The 13719-nt window shown below is 35.5% G+C and overlaps 3 protein-coding genes and 1 non-coding gene across 4 annotated transcripts; 2 read left to right on the forward strand and 2 right to left on the reverse strand.

Moving 5' to 3' along the window:
- Positions 1-4835: 4835 nt before the first annotated feature.
- LOC106303842 (probable E3 ubiquitin-protein ligase RHA2B) lies at positions 4836-5680 on the forward strand. Its single transcript, XM_013740182.1, has one exon. The coding sequence runs from the start codon at positions 4936-4938 to the stop codon at positions 5389-5391; it is 456 nt and encodes a 151-aa protein (XP_013595636.1). The 5' UTR covers positions 4836-4935; the 3' UTR covers positions 5392-5680.
- A 1014-nt stretch (positions 5681-6694) lies between these two features.
- Positions 6695-6768, forward strand: TRNAN-GUU. Its single transcript has one exon. It is a non-coding gene; the product is annotated as a tRNA-Asn (tRNA).
- Positions 6769-8908: 2140 nt separating this feature from the next.
- LOC106302264 (amino-acid permease BAT1) lies at positions 8909-11189 on the reverse strand. The gene is made up of 8 exons (XM_013738804.1): positions 11014-11189; positions 10674-10934; positions 10562-10580; positions 10269-10488; positions 10011-10192; positions 9648-9937; positions 9448-9577; positions 8909-9374 (listed from the first exon to the last, which is right to left on the reverse strand). Exons 1-8 carry the CDS (start codon positions 11115-11117, stop codon positions 9027-9029), a joined length of 1554 nt encoding a protein of 517 aa, XP_013594258.1. The 5' UTR covers positions 11118-11189; the 3' UTR covers positions 8909-9026.
- A 185-nt stretch (positions 11190-11374) lies between these two features.
- LOC106301944 (lipid phosphate phosphatase 1) lies at positions 11375-13135 on the reverse strand. The gene is made up of 2 exons (XM_013738436.1): positions 12803-13135; positions 11375-12411 (listed from the first exon to the last, which is right to left on the reverse strand). The coding sequence occupies exons 1-2, from the start codon at positions 12851-12853 to the stop codon at positions 11491-11493; spliced, it is 972 nt and encodes a 323-aa protein (XP_013593890.1). The 5' UTR covers positions 12854-13135; the 3' UTR covers positions 11375-11490.
- Positions 13136-13719: the final 584 nt, after the last annotated feature.

The following is a 13719-nucleotide window of genomic DNA, read 5'->3' on the forward strand; positions in this document are numbered from 1 at the left end:
CAACAGTGGTTAAATAATAAATTAACAATGTATATATTTTTATAATTATAAAAATATTAAAAATCATATTATTGTAATAAATATAAAATTATATTATTATAAAAAATTATAGAAAATTTTTTAAAATTTTTTTATAATATAAATTAAAATTATATATAAAAAATTATATATTATTTCAATTTAAATTTTTAAATGAATATTTTTCTTTTTATATTTATATAGTTTTTAAAAATTGGTTTATCCTCCTGTAAGTAAATGATATCTGAAATCAATTTTTGAATTCAAGAGAATTAGAAAGGTTTGACGTGATTTAGAGTGTTTTCTGTTATTGTAGCAAAACACCAACAATCTGTATCAACCGCAAAAATTGTGTTTGCGGGTGATAGCGGAGAAACCAGTTATGCCTTAGTTATGCCTTAAGCTAAAAAAAAAAATTGGTTCGGATCAAAATACCGGTTCCGATACCTCCTTTTCTTATCAGTTGGGGCTAAGAAAAGTGCTCAAATAAATCGTAAAATTGGGACAACGGTGATTAATTATTGGGCCAAATGACAATGGGCTCAGTTGTAGTTAAAGCTGCATGTTAACAAGATAAGCCCACAACGACTTGGCACATATATAAATCTGTAATTTCTCTCGCTGTATATGTTACAAAAGCACGCATGATTGATGGTGCCGGTCCTGATGGATTTTTTTTTTTTTTGAGCAATCCGGTCCTGATGAATATACGTCCAAATATTGGTGTTACTTGTAACATGTCAGGAAGATGTAAAAGAGGAGAACAAGCTAAGGAGATTGCAAGTTCCCATGAACGTTGCGAAAGATGAGAAAGTGGCAACATATTTTGAACATTAGTGTTTTTAATGAAAGTTAATGTCATTTTGTTTTTACCAATTTTGTTAACACTAATTTTCTCACTGTTTTATCTATGACATAGCATTTGTTGTGTGATTTATCGCGTTGGGACACACAACATTCAAAATTCAACTAATCCTTAACGATACATAATTGATGTGCTTACGTCTCTCTTTTGTAATCGCAACTCTTAATAACGTCATTTTTTTTTGCCAATGGTTTGTGGAAAAAAAGGTTAACATAATGCCAATCTTAGAAATAAGGTGAAGATATAATGTCAGTCTTAATCAGGGTATGAACTTAGATTTTTTTCATATAATAAAGACAAATTTGAAATTAGCTAATTAAAAAACATGCGTAAAGTTCCTTTCTCTCTGAATGGCCTGACCTCATTACTCATTAGTCATCATAATGTACCCAGATCTTCTAGAGACTTCTTCTATACTGCCTATAACAAATCCTAGAATAAAATAACACGTGCTGTTGTCGTTGGAGAGATCTATGATGAAACACACTTTGGTGATGATATTGATAGCTAAGAATTTTAAACGATAAAACCCCTAAAACGCGTCTTGATCGCAGTTCACATTGCACATGTCACTCGAGAAGACTTTACTCTCAGATCTTTCTAGGTACTTGTGTTCACACTTCGCCACGCTCCGCTGAAGACGATTTTATTTTAATTTGTATTTTGTAATTTAGCAGATGATTTACCAGTTCAGGAAAAACAAAAACTGTTATTTGTCCTCTAATACAAATTGAGTATTGACTGGTTGGTGCGTGGTGAGATTATAGGACCGCGTTATTTTGCTTGTTTGGCAATTCTTATACAAACTTCTTTTGTCATTTCTGCATCTCTTCTTCGTTCGTCTTTTTCAATGTTTACTTACATCGATTGTTAATTGTTTGATTAAACAAGAACGTGGACCGATCGATTGGTCATAATTAAATGCGCTGATCATCAACTACCAATAATGGAGCTGGAATTTGGTTTCTAGATTTATGTGAGTGAATAGCATTTTTTATGTGAAAACATATTCACCTTCGAATCCTGGCATTTTATTATTATTGGCATCGATGTCTGTATTTGTAAAACTGAAATGAAAAAGAGGAAGAGGATATAAAATCAAATTAACAAATGAATACAATTGGGTTTAATTCAAATTAATTGCTTATGTTTGTTATAATTTGTGATGATTTTTGTTGAAATAACACTTTCTAAAGTTTTAGATATCTAGTAGACTCTGTTTGAATTAGAACTTGATAAAAAAAATAGGAGTACTATTTTATGGAATAAATTTACTTTTAAATATTAGCAAAAAAGTGAAACATTTTTAAAAAAATCACAAGGTCAAATATGTTTTACTTATCAGACTATCTCCACTCCACCACTGTATGGAAAAATATAAAATCCACTTCCACTAGAAATCCTACAATTCAAATGATCAAATATTTAAAGATTTTTATTTATAGTCGATTCTAAATTTAAAACTTTTGGAAATTTATGTCAATATTTAGAATATAATATGAGTTACATACTAAATTTGTATCCTTATGTTTTAATATATTCAACATCTTATATATTAAAACAGAAGTCACAACCTTGATTCATGTTTGATTATTTTAAAAATGGACCTAATAGACATATTCTTAGAACTTCGTGTTACATTTATTCTCTAATCTTATCATTTAAATTTTGGGCTTAACAGAAATTTTTATTGGGCTATCAATAATTGGATTTAAACAATAAATGATTCATTGGATTTATAGATAATATAAATTAAATAGATATAATTTAATGTTGTAATACTATACCTCCATATGTTAATTATTTAAATATTTATTGATGTTAACTTTTAAAATTATAAATATTTTTTAAATAACAAAAATCATATTATCTAACAATAATGATTAATCTTTACTACCTTAAATCAATGAAAACAAATTTAAAACTATATAGTTTATTTTAAAAACTAAACAAAAACTAAATGTTTAATTATTTACTCGATAATATAAATCTGTGAAGCGAAAAGTCTAATTTTTTAAAAAAATTCTAAATTTGTGAAATGTTACAATATCTTTGAATATGACAATAAAACAATATTTTACTAATCTTTATATATATAGTTACGATTTTAATAATGAAATAATAATCCGAAAATATATATATATATATAGAAGAAGATACTAATACATGTGAAAGTTTGAAACAATCTATTGAATAAAAAAATATACCGTAAACTTATTATGTTTTAAAAATTGATAGATACGTATATATTATATTTATAATATATACCAATTTAAAATTAAAAATAAAATGTTTATATAAAAATAAATGAAAACAACTGTGCGGATCGAGATCTAAGAGATCTAGTATCTAATTAAAAGAGTGATAAAGGATTAGACACGCACACGCTATTAATAGCAAAGATTCCATTGGAATCACAACCACGGAATGAAGATGACAAGATGGAGGAAGGTGGTGAGTGGTTTAATTAGGCTTTACTAATTATGGTGATGTTAAAACGTGATGAAGATGTTAAATTGAGAGAGGGGTCAAATAATAGGGTATAATTAGGTCAAAGAGAGTCGATGTGGTTGTCGTTGATTGGCATCAGATATCTTAATCACAACTTGTGTCTATTTTTATGAGTCCCTTGGATCTCCATATCTTTTTGGACGGCGGGACACCTAAAACCTCTCCCTTAATTTTTTAAAACTATATTTTAAATCATGTCTTTTTAATTGAATTAGTGTTTAACGAAATAAAAAATTAATATCATTCATTCATAGGTAGCACGAAGTGAATACTTGAGTTTTCTTGCATCAACAGAACGTATAATTGGACATATACAGAGCATTGAAACAAATATATATGTGTGACGGGGGAGACGGGAAGCGAGGCGAGGATCGTGCTAAATCATTCGTTGAGTCCACAAATGAATAAATCTGAGCTCTAGTAATAATTAAAAAGAATAACCACAAGGGAAGGGGATAATTAATTAGTTGGTTCCCTGTCAGTTGTTAATTAAGAATAATCGGGAACCGCCCATTTCCATTTTATATTCCGTAAAAGGCTTCTTCTTCAATGTTCTACACTTCAGTAAATCATTATAGTATAACGTTGATGGATTAATTATTTACGTGAAAGAGTACCTAATTAGCTTAGATTAATAATGTGTATAATCCAAGGAAGGTCGACGCTATCACAACTATTTCCATGTTGGGAAATTCTAAGAAGTGGTCGATATTAGAGAGATGTAATGTAATCAAGAATCTTGACGACAATTTTTAAACATGGTACTCTTTATTATCATCCGAAGCGTTTTAATTTCTCATATAAAGCTCTGTTGATTTTGCATATTCAATCACATCATACAAGTATTTAGTAATAGACTAATAATAGTATAGTTTATAGTTTTGGGAGATTAGTCTAGAACTGAAATTGTGTAGTTAATGTGATTTATAAGAATAAACATTTTGAGTGTTACCATGAAATTCCACGTAACATAAGAACCGTGACACATTAGATACCACCATTTTGTTGATAAAAAAAAGATACAACCATTTTTTCAGTTTTTGTTTCTGGTTCCAAAACTCAATCATTGAAGGCCTCTTGATGTGGTTGGTCTTTCGGAGTACAGAGTAGTAGCTAAAGGCTAAAGGTTAGAGAATAGCGTCATCATCATCTTCCGTGTGAGATTCAACCATGAACCGCTTTTGACATTCTTTAATTTCATATAACCGAAAAAGTTGAGGTCCTTGGAGAGTGGGGGGGGGGGGAAATGAAAATACCAAATCTTTTGGGCACATTTGTAATAAAATAAAATTATTGGGGGTGAAGAATAGTATGAAGATGGAAGAAAATGAACTGATGTTGACAGGGTTAACATAAAAGCAAAGAGAAGGGTCCCGCAACACGTGGCCTGTGTGTCGTTCCTCTCTCTCTCTCATCTTCTTGCATATATAAAGAGGAGGAGAGCAGATTGGAGAAAAAATAAAATAGCAAATCCCTAAAACTGAATCGGATTGAGCAGCAGCAGCACACAATCTCACATCTTGTAGAAGAAGAAGGAGAAGATGGGGTTACAAGGTCAACTCTCCGACGTCTCCTCCGATTCAATCCCTCTGATGCTCGTCGCTCTCCTCGCCACTCTCTTCAAACACGTCCGCTCCTTCTTCCTCCGCTTCTCCGCCCTCTCCGTTGTCGTCGACGATGCTGCTGCTTCTGCCTCCGTTACTTCAGGACTCGCGAACCTCGCCGTACTCGCAGACCAGCTCAAACTCAACAGACTCTTCTCCTACAGCTACGTTGGTAACGCCGCCTCGGACTGCATCGTGTGTTTGTCTACGCTTAAGACCGGAGAAGAAGTGAGGAAGCTGGATTGCAGACACGTGTTCCATAAACACTGTTTGGAAGGTTGGCTCCAGCATCTTAATTTCAATTGCCCGCTTTGTAGATCTACGTTGCTTGGCCATGGACATGGAGAAGGTGGACCGAGCTCTCTTCACTCAGCAGCCACTGCTTCTCGTTGAGTTTCTTTTTTTTTTATGATAAAAAAAAAAAAAAAAGGAAAGAGAGAAGAAGAGTTTGGGCGTTTTTTGATCTCGTTGCTTTCTCCTCTTTTCTTTTGGGTGTGATTATTTCTTCAAAGAGGGGATTTTTCGAAATTCACTTCTTTATATATATGTTTTCGTTTCTTTTTTTTTTTGAGGAATCTCGAATTCTTTTTGTTTTTCAAATTTTCGGAGTGTGTGTGTTGATGTAAATCTTTAGTATGAGAAGTGTTGTTAGTCTTTTGCGTTAAGATTTGTGTCTTGTTCAGATTTAGGAAAATTAAAAGCTTTGCATTTGTGAGCATTTCAAATTATTTGGATATGACCTCGATCAGTCCTGGATTTAAACACATCAGCAACAGCATTTGCCATGTCTATAGTTTTGCACATAAGTTCAATGCCATAGGGCCTTCCTTCTGGGAGTTAATTCCAAAGTTTACCTTAGACTAAGCCCAACCCAACCACAAGCTTAATCCTAATTAAAATATATATTAACCAAACACACAAATCAACACAATAGCCAAACTGAAACACAACGTTTTATTCTTTGGTTAGTCGGATCTCGGAAGATTCAATTATTATAATAAGGAAAACAAACAAACTTGGGAATTGGCAAATCACATGCCTCCCTGTTTGCAAACAAACAAGTCATTTTGTTGAGCTCAAATTCTACAACTAATCTCATTTTCACATCAAAAAGTCAATTATTGAATCACAACTACTCGACTTAAAAACCAAAATGGGAAGTGTCTCCATTTGTTTTCTACTTACAAAAACGTGAGGTTTTGAATTTTGGAATAGTGGACTACTTGTGTGTAATGTAGTGCGCAAGTTGAATCCTACATAATATTTTCCCACACAAGAAATCACAATATCATACAGTTACTTCTTTCTTCCTTTTTTTTCCAAATATAATTGGTTAAGCGTAGAAGAGTCTAGTAGTTGAAAAGGGTTTTGAAATACAAACAAGAAAAGCTTTAGGCGAAACAATCTAAAGTTAGTCGGTAGAAATTTGTAATTTGCAGGGACTATAAATTGAACAAACCTCAAAACAGATCAGTAGTTTTTTTTCTTTTGGTTGTTGAGAGTATAGGTTTTGAATTTTGGAAGTAGTGGACTTGTTGTGCCTAATGTAGGTACAGTGCGCAAGTTGACTATAAGGCTGATTTAACATTTCTCTTGACTATAAGAAAGAAAACCATCTTGTAGTTTGACGTCCATATTATTAGTTTCAACTAGTTAGGATGTAAAATATGAAATAACGGAATTCGTTGAACGTGAAGCTGGAATAGCTCAGTTGGTTAGAGCGTGTGGCTGTTAACCACAAGGTCGGAGGTTCAACCCCTCCTTCTAGCGTTTTTGATTTTGTTGATTTCCAGGCCTATGAGATGAGATGATGATTGTTATTCTAAATTATCTTAATAGTTTACTATGTTTCTCATCCCCTTAGTATTAAACCAGGAGCATTCTTAAAAACTAACCTTATCTTCATGTATCATTAACCAAAATATCATTTTTTTGTGGCAATACCATAACTATTCTCACACCCTATAATTAAAAATTATTTTCTTACTAAACTAATTATATACATTACCATTGTTCTTTAAATTGTAGCTTAACATAATATATTATATGCTTCCTAATTAGTAGATAACAAAACCGGTTTACTTATTAGAGATCCGCACCATGAAACCGATTATCTAATATCAACAGTTTTATATCAACCTTTTTAGTATGTTTTTGGAATAACCGCCTTAGTATATTTCGTCAACATATCTAAACTAATCTATATCAATATCAAAAGTTTAATAATTAGAGCACTTTACCTGGAAGACTAAATATATCACTGTGTTGAAAAATTTCGAATGAGTAAAACTATCTTTTAATTATGTGTTACTAATAATTAGAATAATCTTAATTGTATAGTTATGGCGTATATGAATTAGTGGTCAGCCATAATCCACCCACAATTGTCGTACGCATGCCATCAAATTGTTTTGGAATAACCGTTTTAGTATGTTTCGTTATAATCTTTTTTTATTTCGTTTGTTTTTTGGAGTCACTGTTTTTATAATATTGTTTTTTCGGAGTCATACTTTTTGACTATGTTTTTGATTGATTTTTAATTTACTTTCATTGACTACAAATATAATTTTAGACCAACAGATTTGATGATTGATTATTAATTGATTGATTTTTTGAATCAATTCAAAATCTTGGTTTCGTTATTTTATAAAACGTGAAAAGAACATCTAACTCAAGGCATTTTTTAAAATTTTGGAATCAATTTTGGAATCAATTCATAATTTTCATTTATTGATTTTTCTAAACCATCAAGTAATTTACATCAATTAGGGTTATATAAAAAGAAAGTTAGATTATGGATCCAAATTTGATCTGCGTTGATTGATTAGAATTCAAGTGTTAAGGCAAGTTTTAGCTATGCATTGGAGCCAAATTATGTTATATTAATTAGGGTCTGACTGGTGACAGTTCGGGAAACAAGAGAAACAAATAAAAAAAGAATGTTCGGGAATAAAATAGCAGGAATGAAAAAGAATGATTGTTCCTTATCAATTTTAACAAAGAATAATTTTGTTCTTTAATTCTCTACAAAAAAAGAATGAAAAGGAATGAGAGGAAATTATTATTCCCTGTGTATGGTGATTTTTTTTAGAAACGTTAGAGAATGCATTATTCCTCGTTGTTCTCTGATCACCATTAATACTCTTAGTGAATAGTTTATATAATTGTGGCGATTTGCTTTCATCAGATTAACCCTGGCTCCGTATCATTACATTTCGTTTAGTGATTTGTTAATATAAAATGATATGTAAGCAGAGACAAACCGCGTTAATGGGAACTCTCTATGTTTTGTGCTCATCCGCAATTTTCTAAAATCAGTGGTCACCCAAAATGTTCATTCGTGATTAAATGATAGAATATAGGGATATTCATATGTTATTTTTGTAGATATTATACCGTAAATATCTTAACAGTATTCCACGTTCTTTGTAACAACTTAACAAGATTCCGAAAAATTGATTATGTTCGAGTAGAAAAGGATGACAATGCTGAGAAATCTGAATTTTTGACATGTGTTCTTCATTCGAAAAAAAATTGTTCCAAATTTTAATTTGATTTCGAATATATGAATGGGTCGAGTCGGTCGGGTCTAAACTCAAATAATCCATGCCTGGGTTACCATCAAATAACCGAATGAGTTGGTTTTTGAAAATGGTTCAATAATTTGACCCAATATATGGTTTACTTAGGTAATTATTTCAAATTTTGCTGGGGAAAATTATTCTTTACTATCCATTTCAAATTAAAATAAGTAAATAAAATTATTATTTTAACAATGAGGACATATCAGATAGCATTTTAGTTCAAGGCTCATTTTAGCCGGTCGTCCATGGGAATTTAGGAATATGAGATGATGTTGTTTGTTTGTAAAAACACAAGGAATATAAGATAATTTGCCGTTCAAAAAAAAAAGGAGAAGATGATTGTTTGTTTGTATATATCAAACGGTAGATTACATCTTGAATGCCTTTACTATATATAAATAAGAAAACAAACATGAAACAACCCCAAAATACTATAAAGTTGTTTCAGCTAAGAATGTTGGAAACTGGACCAGTAAACCAATGGCGGGCGCTTATAAGCCAGTACGAGAGGATTATGGCCAACAAGCCAGCCACTGCCACTGGAGTGTAGTTAAGTGTCTCCGCCGTTATGGGATATGCCACGGGAAGTGAGAAGAGGACGGAGATGGTTGCAACCCATATGACTGCCACCCACCCGACAACGTTTCCGTACCTCCCTAGGCTGAATGGTCCAGCCACAAAGGTTTTGCGTGACAGCGTCACTCTCAAAAAGATCGGTAATGCGTATGCTATGTACAGTCCAATGGTTGCTATCGACACCATTGCTTGGAACGCCACTATACTCCCCAGTGACTGCCAGTTTATATCACATCACATCACATCACACATACAGACACAAAGAGGAGGAAGAGAGAAGAGGGCTTACGGTGAGGGCCATACAGAACGATATGGAAGCAGAGAGCCAAACCGCGTTAACAGGAACCTCTCTGCTGTTCACTTTGTGCCATAAGGGAGAAAATGGCATTGCTCCATCTCTCGAAAACGCATACGCCATCCTGATCATATCCCATATACATATGATCAAAATCCACTAAGTCCCCAAACCAAACACAAAGACATACATACCTAGAATTGCTGGTGACAGAGCTCATGCCACAGAAAAACACAGCAACAGCAACAATGCCTAAGCACACGATTCCTCCTGTACCACTCCCAAACCTGCTCTTGAAAGCTAAGTAGAAGATCTCAGCGATGGCGTACCCACCAGAGTTGTTGGTCTCAGTCAGGAGGTAAGGTATGTCTGTGACAGCATAGCTTATGCCCAATATATAACCCCATCCAAACAGTATTGATATCCCAATTGCACTTATTATTCCTCTTGGACCATTCTTGTCTGCGTCAATTGTCTCCTCAGTCTACAACAATTTTTATCTCATTACACCATCAAGAAAAGCTTAACACAATCATAAAAACAGAACCCACACTCACCATGTGGGCAGATGCATCATATCCTGTGATGGTGTACTGGCTCATGAGGAGTCCCAAAACGAATATGTAAGCGTAGCTTGTAATGCCGAGTCCATTGTCAGTGTTGAAGTTAGTGAAGACAAACTTAGTTGTGGCTCTCTCGGTAGAAACCACAGGGATCAGGATCATAAGCACCAGAACCCCTTACATAAGAGATATTTACTTGGTTACTTATTCTTTTTTGAGACTCAAACACACAAACAAAGAGATGAGAGGTACCAAGTAGATTCCAGAGAGCAGCGAGCTGTCCAATGAAAGACAAGACGGAGATGGGGAGGCTGTTGAGAAGTGCATGTATGAACAAGATCCCCCCATGGATAGCAATGACTACATAGTCCGATCCTTGGTATCCTCCGCCATTTTTACCGCCGGTGGAGAGAAGCACGATCACTTGAATCAGCTGTGCCAGAGAGAAGTCAACGCTCGCAGTAACTGCCCACTGCAAACACACAACACAATCTTTGTATTTTAGTCAGACAAAGTAAAGTTTGGTCAGAATTGTCATACTACACCTGACCAACGATGTTGAACCTGAAAAAAACCGACACACACGAAATTAGAGAGACGCTTGCTTAATGATCGAGAGAGAAAGAGAAAGAGAAAGAGAAGCAAAGATTCATGCACCAGCCGGTCAACCAAGAGGCAAGAGGAGCCCATCGAGGGCCAGCGAGCATAGCACTCCAGTAGTAGAGACCACCGGAAGTTGGGTACGAGGAGCAGATCTCAGCCATCGACAACCCCACGCACATAGTGAACACTCCAGCCACGAACCATCCGTAAACCAGAGTAACCGTGCCGCCGAATCTCAAACCGGTGTTGTACGTTGTAGTGATCCCCGTGAGAACAGATATGATGGAAAATGAGATGGCGAAATTGGAGAAGACCCTGAAAAGTCAAAATGTTTTAGCAAAGAAAATTCACCACTAGACTAAAAAAAAAGAGAAGGGATAGAGGAGAGACAGACGAGAGGTCACGCTTCAGCTCTTGCTTGTAGCCGAGCTCCTTGAGGCGGGCTTGGCCGGAGTCCATGGAGGGAGTTAAAGACTGATCACCGGAGAATCCTCCCATAGTTGCTCCTCCCTCCAAAGGTTGTTGAGATGTACGAATCGAATGAGATATTTATTCTGTTACACACACATAGCATACCCCTCAAAAGATCCAACCTTTTTTCCCATTTTCTTTTTAGTTTAAACTTTAAACTAAAAATGGGAAAAATATTTTATTGGTAGGTGTCTTAATACGACCAAAGTACCAGACTATACCTTTGACATCTTTGTTTCTTTTAGCAAAACAGCTGTTTAAACTAGAATCTCGAGATTCTCAAGTCAAAAAACGTTGATTTACTTACAAAATGTAAAAGAGTACACGTAGAAGTCACACACATGCAAACTATAGCATCCACACACACACTCACCACGCCCAAAAAGAAAAAAAAATTAAATCATCTTGGAGCAGTGGAAGTGCCAGACTCCATGTTTTCAAGAGACGTTGGTTCCACCTGGAGAGACATTGTCCTCATCGCATCACCATTTTGTTGCGAACCCCGTTCCTGGGCTGCTACGAAATAAGCGTAGGGACCCCATCCTTCTTCATGGTAAGGGTTGGGATAAAACTGACGGTAACAGAAAGCAGCAACAAAGAGACCAATGAGACCTCCAGCGAATACGTCTTGCCAGTGGTGCCAGTAGTCATCCACACGCGATATCCCCACGAGGCAAGCCGCGAGGAGAGGAGCGAACACGATGCAGAGCTTAGCCACGTGTCCTTCTCTGTTAAAGGCCTTGATTTTACCAGACAAGTAAAGCGAGAGGAAGCCAAGTCCCGCGAACGACCAAGACGTGTGTCCACTCGGGAAGCTTTTGTGACCTTCCTTGACTTCTCCTGGTTCACCATGGCATACCACACCGCCCAAAGCATCGTACAGCTCTTTCCCGTCAGGGAAGCAACGCCAGTAGAAGTTAGGACGAGGACGTCCTGTTGCTAGCTTAATCGAGTCTGTAATGATACCAGTTATCAAAACGGTGAAGAGTAAGCCGATGATGCTGTGGTGCAGATCGTAAACACATGTTCGTTTCACGTAGAAGCAGACGAATATTATGATAGGAAGCAGAACAGCGTAGATTGGGACGGACCAAACGGGGATGGTGTTGTCGTTGAAAGGGTACTTGAGATCTGTCATCATGTCTTTACCGACGTATCTGTAGAAAGGAGAGATGAGTTGCAAGCCGATCTCGATGGCCACCAGGATCACGAGTATGATCCAGTCGTGTTTGTGTTTGGAGGCGAGACCTCCTCCGTGGCTTCTTATTGTGTGAATGCCGAGATCTATCTCCTGCATCCTCCCTCTCTGCGGCTCTTGTTCCTGTTCAAAAACACACAATCAAGTTAGTCAGACTTTTGTAATATAATTGGATCAAAAAGGGATTTGTGTATAATACTACTTGAGGATTAGGGTTTGAAGTCTCTGTTAATAACGGAATGCGATTCATTCTCCAATCTCCCAGTTTCTCAGTATATTATCATTATTACTTTGTTATTACCACGACAAGACTTGCTCTATACATCCAGCCAGTTTTGTCTGTCTGATTCGCTGTGCTAAGCACACTGTTCCATTAACTAGATTTTCGTTGACTTTAACCTAACTTAGCAAGTTTTTTTTTTTTTTTTTTTCTAACTTAGCAAGTTGACATTTTCTTTTCTTTTTTTTTTGAAAAGAGAAGACAAACAGAGAGGAGAGTGTCGATAAGGTTTACCTGAGTATTTCCCCAGAACTTGAGAGGAGCGAAAAGCGATCCAAGTACCATCGGAACAATGAAGATTTTGATTACGCTTCTTCACTACGGAGATATCGAGGCTTACAAGCGCAGTGCGGAACGGAACCAAAAATAGAAGCTGAGAGTAGTTGCAGAAGAAGAAGAAGAAGAGGGATGGGAATGGGAGTGAAGACGCGTTTTGTCTTTATTAAATTTAGCAACTTTTTGTCGGAAAACGTCGATAGAGGTGTTTGTCGTGTTTCTGCTGGACGGTTTACAGAAACAGGGGAGTTGATAGAACTTCCTCCTCTTCTTCTTCGTCGCGTTAGATTAAACGCAGTTTTCGTGTTTGACTTTTTGACTTCTCTTACCGGTCTAGTTCGGCCTTCTCTTCCACACCGCGTGGGTCCTACTTTTCTTTTAAGAAATATTTTAAAGCATATATGGGCCTGGGGCTGGGAATATCTATCTACATGGGCTTTTAATTAGCCGGATATGTGGGCCTTTTATCCCTCTTTGCCTTGTGGGACAACACTCGCACCTACTTGACCGCACAGAGTTTGGAAGCATCCTCATAACATTTTCTTCAACTGCACTGAGAATCATTCGCAAATCACAACTACTAGGAAAAATTCAGATTCGATGCAAACTCTTCAGTCTCCTTTCAACTGATATTGTTCTTATTATTATTATAAATTGTTATATTCTAGATATCGCATTATCGGATATGGCACTGATTTTCTAGATAAATGCGAATATAAATCAGATTTCGTTTTAGTTAAGATCCCCCCCAAGGGAGAGAATCTAAAATATCTTTTAGCTAAAAAGGAAATGAAGTAATCCAAAATTGGATCTCATTGATGGAGAAAGTAGAAATTACTGTTTGTGAGTGCCAAAAAGAGGATGAAGTCAAGTAA

Source organism: Brassica oleracea, chromosome C7, assembly GCF_000695525.1.
Source record: "Brassica oleracea var. oleracea cultivar TO1000 chromosome C7, BOL, whole genome shotgun sequence".
Taxonomy (NCBI): domain Eukaryota; kingdom Viridiplantae; phylum Streptophyta; class Magnoliopsida; order Brassicales; family Brassicaceae; genus Brassica; species Brassica oleracea.

Excerpts from the sequence above, each read along its gene's own strand:
- LOC106303842 (XM_013740182.1), top strand. The coding sequence starts at position 4,936 with ATGGGGTTACAAGGTCAACTCTCCGACGTCTCCTCCGATTCAATCCCT.
- LOC106302264 (XM_013738804.1), bottom strand. The coding sequence starts at position 11,117 with ATGGGAGGATTCTCCGGTGATCAGTCTTTAACTCCCTCCATGGACTCC. Across the intron at positions 9,578-9,647 it reads TCTGTCACCAGCAATTCTAG|GATGGCGTATGCGTTTTCGA; the intron begins GTATGTATGTCT and ends GGATATGATCAG. Across the intron at positions 9,375-9,447 it reads CGTTCTGTATGGCCCTCACC|TCACTGGGGAGTATAGTGGC; the intron begins GTAAGCCCTCTT and ends ATAAACTGGCAG.
- LOC106301944 (XM_013738436.1), bottom strand. The coding sequence starts at position 12,853 with ATGGTACTTGGATCGCTTTTCGCTCCTCTCAAGTTCTGGGGAAATACT. Across the intron at positions 12,412-12,802 it reads AGTTCTGGGGAAATACTCAG|GAACAAGAGCCGCAGAGAGG; the intron begins GTAAACCTTATC and ends GTTTTTGAACAG.